This window comes from Dendropsophus ebraccatus, chromosome 14 (genome assembly GCF_027789765.1).
Source record: "Dendropsophus ebraccatus isolate aDenEbr1 chromosome 14, aDenEbr1.pat, whole genome shotgun sequence".
In the NCBI taxonomy this organism is placed as follows: Eukaryota; Metazoa; Chordata; class Amphibia; order Anura; family Hylidae; genus Dendropsophus; species Dendropsophus ebraccatus.
In genome coordinates this window covers 48,646,470-48,655,627 of record NC_091467.1, presented here as the reverse complement: position 1 = coordinate 48,655,627, position 9,158 = coordinate 48,646,470, and the positions used below count along the sequence as shown (strand labels likewise).

Here is a 9,158-nt window from a genome sequence, read left to right as displayed (position 1 = left end):
TGTGGACTTAGTGTAGGGACCCATGTGTATCAGATACCTGCACAAGGTACATGGGGCAGTGTGGCTTGATCAATTCACATACAGAATTCTGATGTTTTTTATGCAGCCGAGAGGTACTAGTATCAGCCATAGGTGTGAGGTGCAGCACTCTTTTTCTTCCCTGAACCGTATTATAGTAGTTATATTCTTGTACATAGGAGCAGTATTATAGTAGTTATATTCTTGTATATATGGGCAGTATGATAGTAGTTATGTTCTTGTACATAGGTGGCACTATTATAGTAGTTATATTCTTGTACATAGGAGCAGTGTTATAGTAGTTATATTCTTGTACTTAGGAAGCAGTGTCATAGTAGTTATATTCTTGTACATAGGAAACAGTATTATAGTAGTTATATTCTTGAACACATGAGCAGTATTATAGTAGTTATATTCTTGTATATAGGAATCTGTAGGAATTACTTTATTCAGCATGGAAGTAGCATAGCTAGTTCCAGGAAAAATAAAGATTTTGCATTGTTGTTACCATCATGCACAGTATCAAACATAAAAGGCTTAGATACACACTGGGGCTGTAATACTGGTATAGGAGAATCTGATCTGGGTTACTGGGTTACGGCTGTGATATGAATATTTATGAATGTCTAAGGACAGGTCTACAAATCTGAAGTATGTGTGCGTCACATCAGACCTGATGTAGCTCGCCCTGACAGCAAGTGAGGGAGACATTTATCATGAGTGATACGACATTTAAAAAAAACAAAAAAAAAACTCAACTGTGATAAAGTGTCTCTAAGGTTGTGTTCACATGTACAGGATGCGCAGCAGATTTGTTGGTGCAGATTTGATGCTGTGTTCAGTTATGTAGATCAAATTTGCTGCGGATCTGCTGTGGATCCGCAGCAGATCCCTAACCAAAAAAACATCACTGTACCGGATCACAGTAGATTTAGTTAGTAGTTCGGCTTAGATACATTGACCCAATAGACATTATGATACGTAATAACTTTAGATACAGCTGCTCAGTTCAGTCCTTAGTGAGTTGGTAACATTAGATGATGGGGGATGTAGTGCTGTGTGGTTTAGATACATGTGCTCAGCAGCACTCCTCAGACAGTATGGCACGTGATCAGCTTCCTTCTACCAGTCACAGAGCCTCATTGTCCATGCTCCTCTCCTCCCCCTGGTCTGCTGTGCCCTCCCACTATACTATATATACCGGCTCCACGTCTATCTTGGCAACATAACTTCAGTGATCATATCTCTGGTCGTGGAGACAAGTCCCAGCTTCTCCTCCTCAAATGGGCCCCGTTGCCTAGCGTCTAACCCCCAGAGCCAGGCTCCTGAGGACGTGTACAGTCGGAATACAGGTACCAATGGATGGCTGGGGTGTCTTGGCTATATTCGTATATGTACCTGTGTCTTGTTGTTGACGTTTTTTCATGTATATTAATATTTCCATAAACTAACCCCCACATTGTAATAGCAGTATTTGTTGTATATATGCTTTCGGAGTCTGTGGAAAACTGCTTGACAACCCTTACAGCACTGTGACTGTACAGCTCTAGGGAATATGTTGGTGCCATATCGGTAAAATAATAATAATAATAATAATAATAGATTATATTATAGTTACGTCTGGTTAGAGCGCAGGTTCTTGGGGTTCAGTCTGTCGTCTGTATCTTTGGTTAAAGAGGTAACCATAGTTACTGTGTAACAGGCTGTAACAGGAAGGCATGCAGGAGTGGAGGGGTTAATCTGGGCGATACATTGTAACAGTTTTGTGTACTCAGGATGTGCTGTGGTCAGGAAGTCAACCATAATAACCAATGTAACAACAACGATGAAAAACATTAGATATTTATTAGTATGTGATCATTGAAGATGATGGGGGTGATGAGCTGGTAATTTCTGATCCGACAACCATTCCGATACTGATTTACACTTCCAGATAATTTGTTATAATACCCTGGAAAAAATGTAAGACAGTCATTGCTATAACAACCAAAAATTAGTGTTGGGTATGTCCAATAAATGATGCAGCTATGACGCCAGTGGTGACCGCCATGGCGGTTATTGTTATTGATACAATTATCCGATGTATCATCCAAATATACCAACCACAACCAAAACCACCGCCATCATAGGGATCCTTTCTTATATTCTATAGTATTAATACCCATTGTAACTCATAGAGTTCCTCGTTGTTGTTATCATAGATTGTCAGCTCTTGAGTCCATGCGGGGTCGGAGGCTGAGGAGATTCAGCAGCTGAGTCTTTGTTCTATGGTTTGCATGCAGTTTGTTCTTCTCATAGCTGTTCTTATGGGGGAGGAGAGAGAAGCCGGGAGGGGGAGGAGGGAGATGGTGGATGTGGTGTAGCCAGTTCAGACCAGTTTCCTAACTGTAGAGAGAGACTTAATCATCCTCTAACCCTTTCCTGGCTGGGTGGTTGCCACTAAAATGAATAAACGTGTAGATGTAGCAGAGCTGAAATTGCTATTTCAGTCTGGAGCTTAATTGTTTCTGTTAACGTGCCACGTAGTGTAACCAAATGGCAAACTTTGCTATTCCTGACAAACTTATCTCTGCTACATCTGTTATTATATCACGTTATACAGTACACTGCAAGGCTATAATAGTGACAATGCCAAGAGCGCAGAACTTTCCATATAAATCACCTGCAGCTCCAGTGGACATCTAATCATATAATCCCCTTATGTATTTCAAGAGTAACAGGTGACCTGTTATGTAACCTGACATTGGGTGACTGAGCATTACAGGTATTATGGAGCCAGGTGACTGCTCACCCCACTGCCCACGAGTTAAAAGAGATGTCCATGCTCTATAGTCCAATAGGCCAATATTATTATCAAAATATATATCAGTGTAATGGAGGAGAACTAGGAAAAGGTCCTGCGATCCAGAGTAGAAGCCCACCATGAAATTATGGGACCCCATAGCAAAGATTACAGTTGCTCCCTCTATTCTAGTAGCCAACTATGATGGAGGAACTACTACCCATAAGTGACCAAGCTCTGGGGCCTCGATCTACAAGGGGCCCCATAGGAGCCACACTGTGCCAAGTATTCCCTAACATGACAGATACTTTACTGAGAGGCCATATATCCTATAAGGGTCAGATTCATACTGTAAAGGTGCGTGCACACTACGGAATTCCCACGTATGACCCGCGGCGGATTCTGTTGCCTGTACCCGCACGTGGTGGCGCGCATCTCCACCTGTGCCGTAGACACTATTCTATGCATGGGCACAGTGTGCACGCACCATATCTGAGTAGTAGCAGAGCAGCCTTTACATTACGATTGATGACATCATGCTACTGTGATGTCATTTATGTGAATTGTTCAGTGTGGGAGAAAGTAGTGGGCTGTAATGGCAGCTTATGGGGGCATGAGTATCACATTATCACATTCAGATTTTTAATTACAACAGATCAAAACTGGAGGACACATATGGAGTAGTGACTGAGACTTCCCCTCTGCTGTTTGCAGTCATTGCAGTATGTATGAACACGCCCTAAAGCAATGAGGGGTGACAGCCATGACAGCTTAAAATATATTTTGGGTCACACAACTAGGAATGAGACAATATTTGGGGCAAAACAGTCTTTTGTTTATCCCAAGCAACAGATGTTACAGAACTAGGGAATGAAAACTATTCTGGTTCCTCAATATGAGCCTTTAGGGTATAAACCCACACACCGTATATGCAGCGTATTTACTGCTGCGATACGCAGCAAACACGCAGCAAAAACGCAGCAAATACGCAGGAGATTAGATCTAAATAACTGAACACAGCATCAAATCTGTACCTGCGTATTTGCTGCTTATTTGTTGCGTATCTGCTGTGTATACGGTGTGTGGGTTTGTACCCTTAGAAATCAGAAGGTTACAGGGGTTATCCAGGGTTAGAATAACCCAGCTGCTATCTTCTAGAAATAGTGCTACTCTTGTCCTCAGTTTGTGTGTGGCATCACAGTTTGGTTGCAATGAATTAAATGGAGCCAAGTTGTAATACCACACACATGCTGAGATCAGGAGTGGTGCTGTTTTTGGAAAAAAGGAGCTAATAGGGGAGATTTATCAAACATGGTGTAAACTGAAACTGGCTCAGTTGCCCCTAGCAACCAATCAGATTCCACCTTTCATTTTCCAAAGAGTCTGTGAGGAATGAAAAGTGGAATCTGATTGGTTGCTAGGGGCAACTGAGCCAGTTTCACTTTACACCATGTTTGATAAATCGCCCCCTATGTTTTTCTAACCCCCACTACTCACACATAAATGCTGTCCACTATTTGACTAAAACACCAAATAACACAACAATTTCAAACAAATCTACAACTCTCAGCATGCCAGGGCAGTGTCTGGGCATGCTGGGAGTAGTAGTTTTGCATCAGTTGAACAGCCACAGGTTGGAGATCACTTCAGAGGTCAGTGAAGGATCTACCAGCATCCGAACCTGACTTTGCAGTCTATGACCTGAGGCCACTTTGCATTCCTGTGACAAAGAGTCTTCTTGTAGGTGGAAGGACTACTTCTTTGCAATCCGGTCTTGAAAAAGTCTTTGTTTTCCTGCCCTTTGCCCTACTTAAGGAGTCGTTAGTTAGTCAGACATCACAGCTATTTTATATGGGGTTTTAATGCGCTTTTTTTCCTGCAGTTTCTGAAATTTTTTACCAAAATATCGCAATATGACCATAACATGTGAATAAGGCCAGGACTGCACATCAGTCACATTATACGTTTCATGGTCCGAAATTGGTGTGTTACGCGTGTGACCACGATGGTCCAATAGACTAATGGAGCGTTTACACAGACAGATTTATCTGACAGATTTTTCAAGCCAAAGCCAGGAACCAACTATAAACACAGAACAGGTCATTAAGGAAAGACTGAGATTTCTCATCTTTTCAAATGCGTTCCTGGCTTTGGCTTCAAAAATCTGTCCGATAAATCTGTCTGTGTAAACGCACCACACATACGCACGTACAATATCGCTGCATATTTAACGCTGCGTATTTATCGCTGCGTGTTTGGTGTAATTTTTAAATGCGAGTTTTGATTTGCACATGAAAAAACGCAGCGATAAATATGTAGAGATATGGTACGTGTGAAGGCACCCTAAGGGTGGGTTCAAACTGAGGAATTCTAGCAGATAAATTCTGCGGAATTCCGTCGCCTGTATGCGCGCATGGCCGCGCGCCTTTCCGCCGGCTCCATAGACACCATTCTATGGGCCGGCTGATTACACATTCCGCCGAAAGAATTAAAGTGTCAAAAGTTTTAGTTTGTTTTTAAGTTACAGTGCCCATTTAATCAGTCCCCACCCCACCAGCCTCAATTGATAGATCTATCAATAAATGCTAGCAAGTCCATGGAAGACAAGTTAAATACATTCATTTGCTCTCTGGTGTCAGCCACAACCTGATCAGTCACCTTTGACCAACTTAGATCCCATTGCCTCCCCTTCCCCCCAGTAGCTTGCAGTGGGGGTGGAGAGACATCTGTGCAGCTCAGCAGTCTTCTCCATTCACATGTGTTCTGTGTAATGTGACCTCTCTATTCCTTGCAGCTACTCAGCCTTCCCCGTCTGCATTCTTCCCCCTCCTCGACTATGAACCTGGTGACCCGCTCATACTGGGGCTTATGCAACATGCCAGCTTCTTCTGGCCTTAAAGAGTTAATTGTGCCCCCTGTTAATACACATATGTTCCATCTAAGCACTAATGACCCTACGGATAAAACCAGCCCCTCTCCTGGTGGGAGCATAGACAGATCTTTCTTAGTTGATTTGACTTTGGTAGGTGAACTTGGGGCTGCTAAAAATGAGTGCTTCCTTTTGTTGCTGGGTGAGGGCTAGTACTGGTTGTCTAGCTTGATGGGAGTTGTGGTTCTTCTACAGTAGCTGGAGAGGCACATATTGGGTAATGCTAGATAGGTTACAGTAATAGTTGTAGCTATAGATGCTGTAGTCCCCCCCCAAATTCTTAGTGCCCACCCAAGGTCTCCTTATTTATTTAATATGGCTGTACTACCAATAAAATGGGTGGGAGGTATTGGTTTATTACCACAACTTGTTCTTCATTTTGTAGAAACTTCTTATTGCCCTTTAAATTCAATGCCTTTTCCTATTCCCTTTCAGGGTTTACATCATCTTAGGTCAAGCAAGGTTTGAAACATGGCAGCCATTCCATCAAGCGGTTCACTTGTTGCAACCCACGATTACTATCGCAGTGAGTATCATCAGATTTAGCATCTAAAATAGTATGTGTTTGTTTTAAGCTGTGTTCACACCTGCAGTAAAGGTGCCTATACACCTGTGGTCACTTTCATGTGGCTGAATGTTCATGTATTTTGCAACCTAAACCTACATACCCTGGACATCTTCGATCCCTGATTCCCAGTTACTTATTAACTATCCTTGTGTACATTCCCCACAGTACCATCTGTCGCTCTCTGAGTTCCATATCTTTAGTAAATATTATTGTGAGGTTGACTTTTGGCTTCTTCTTACAGGACGCCTGGGATCCACCTCCAGTAACAGCTCATGTGGGAGTGTGGACTACTCTGGAGAGGTCATTCCTCACCACCCAGGTATGTTACCTTGACCTGCTCCACCACTGTCAGATGAGTCTCCTTTCCTGGTCGGCTTTGTGTAAACATTTGCCTGTTATCAGGCTTTGTGCGTTATTACTCTTTGGTGAGGTGAATTTACTTCATTTCCATTTGAGCAAACTATACATAATCCAGTACAGGCTGCAAAATTCTGTATTAAAGGGGGCCTCTAAGGTCTGTATAAGACGGCCCGATCACTGAGAAATCTGCGCCAACATTCAGAGCGGAATCCCAATAGCGGACTCTGCTTGAAATTCAGTCTGCCTCAATGTTAAGGTATAGGGCATCTCTGTTCGAAGAATTGACATGTCAATTCTTTGAGCGGAGGCACCCTATAGCTAATCACTGAGACTGAGGCAGGTGAAATCTTGAATAACCCCTCTAAGTCTTCAATGCTTGCAATAGAAGTAGAGCCTGTGAATGATGGGAGTGCTCAGCTGCCTTACGCTGTTTGAGTAGGCCTTCTACTATCATTAGACCCTCTAAGACAAAACAAGAGGGTACAATCACAGTAGATGAGGCAAGTGTTCTTAATTGGGACTGCACTGAGATTATAACCAAAAAGGTTGCTATATTGACTACTTTGCTATAGGAACCATAATTTCACTATAGCCCTAACAAGCCTAGAAGAAACACAGTAAACATGAAGTCTAAGAAAATCCAGAATGTTAAATGGTATTGACATTGCCAGGACTCCACATGAATGTAAATTCTTTTGTCTGCTATAGACTAGGCATTGTGATGTTTTATTAAGTAATCTCTTATAATGACGACAGACCTTTCTTGTCCCACAGGTCTTCCAAAGTCCGATCCTGGTCACTGGTGGGCCAGCTTCTTCTTTGGTAAACCATCTCATCCCGTTATGACCACTGTTTCGGAATCCCCCGAGAAGTGAGTATCTCAAAACAATGTGCGTATGAGCTGACACTTTAATAACCCGAGGTTTTAGTAGACTGACTACATAATATGACTCTTTGGACTTCCTGCTTGGCATGTGACAGACTACTTACATTTGCAGTGTTATCTCTATGATGCCTTATAGTGCGTTTACACAGGCAGATTATCTGTTGGATTTTTGAAGCCAAAGCCAGGAACAGACCATAAACAGGGAACGGGTCATATAGGAAAGACTGAGATTTCTCCCTTTTTCAAATCTATTCCGGGGTTTGGCTTCCAAAATCTGTCAGATAAATCTGCCTGTGTAAACGCACCAGCACCATTAGTCATGACCTGTCTTTAATGCTCCTGAAATGGTTAATGGTGCCGCAATTTGATGGCCATTACTTGCTGGTCTTGAGCTTGTAATGGCTGCAGCTGTTGGACATTCGTAGTCAATGGTTGCCCATAGGGCAGCCAACAGCTGTCTTTGACTTCAATATCTACCCACCCAGACTATCTGGACATGGGTTCTCTGAAGTTTTGAGTAAAGGTGGCTTGGTGACAATATTAACTGGATCTTCAGCCATCTTTTAGTTGGTTCCCATCAAAACTTTGGGAGTCTCATGAAAATCTCTAAGATGGCTTGAAATTTTATGGCATCTTCTAAACTATGGCTTTTTTTTTACTTCTACAGCTCAGGAAGCTTCCGCATGACCAATGGCCTTTTCCCCTGCGGCCTGGCTCAGGAGCCGGTGAGGAAGAACGATGTCAGCGAGTCCAAGACTGACTCCAGTACCTAAGCCTGGTCCCTCCATGCATTCCCCTCCTCACTGGGAAGACGCTGGGTGGCGGAGCCCAATCCCCACCCCCACCCCCAGGCTGCCCTTCCTATAGCTTTAGTCACCAGTCCTATTGTTTTTTAATGTCAACATTTTTTAAGAAAAGCTGTTTTTATTACATCGGTAACACTGAAACATTCTTAATTGTTTGTTTGGTTCCATGCCTTACCATGTTATGTTTTTGATTTGTATTTCTGTAATAAAGATGGGCAGCCTTTTAAAGCATAGCATTGTCTCCTCTTCTATTACCCTAAGATGGTGGTCTTCAGCTGTTGAAATACTAAGGCCAATCCTACATGTGTGAAATGGGGTCCACATTATGGCTGAAACCACTTTCCTACAAACTGTTGAAATAATGCATCATAATCTAAACTCCATCATCCTGGCAGCCCTTGGGTGACATTTAACTTATTTGTTCTGTTTGCACCTGGTTCATGTTTAGAAATAAGTCAGTTTGTCTCTGATACACCTCAATTTCTGACCTTCAAGTGGTACGAGTAAACACGTACAATCCCAAGATGACCCAATGGTGGAATAAGGTCTCTCGGGCCCTACCACAGGCCAATCAAGCAATTTCCAATTGGAACAGTCACTTGGGACCTGGTGTGAGCTAGTCATTGATGTTTTGTCAATGTTCTTAAGCCATGCAGTGTGAATAGCTTTAGGGACATGGCAATGGGACCCCTGTGGCATATGATGAATAATCTTCACCCTCCTACACATTCAATACATGAATTGCCTTATCTGTCTCCTTCCCTCAGTTTTGGAGATGCTGCTTTCTTCAAAAGACAAAAGCACTGACG

The 9,158-nt window shown here is 42.7% G+C and overlaps 1 protein-coding gene across 1 annotated transcript; it reads left to right on the top strand.

The window, feature by feature from the left end:
• The first annotated feature begins 1,234 nt into the window (after positions 1-1,234).
• On the top strand, positions 1,235-8,582 carry PPDPF (pancreatic progenitor cell differentiation and proliferation factor). The gene is made up of 5 exons (XM_069953366.1): positions 1,235-1,370; positions 6,165-6,255; positions 6,539-6,616; positions 7,432-7,528; positions 8,211-8,582. The coding sequence occupies exons 2-5, from the start codon at positions 6,201-6,203 to the stop codon at positions 8,314-8,316; spliced, it is 336 nt and encodes a 111-aa protein (XP_069809467.1). The 5' UTR covers positions 1,235-1,370; positions 6,165-6,200; the 3' UTR covers positions 8,317-8,582.
• Positions 8,583-9,158: the final 576 nt, after the last annotated feature.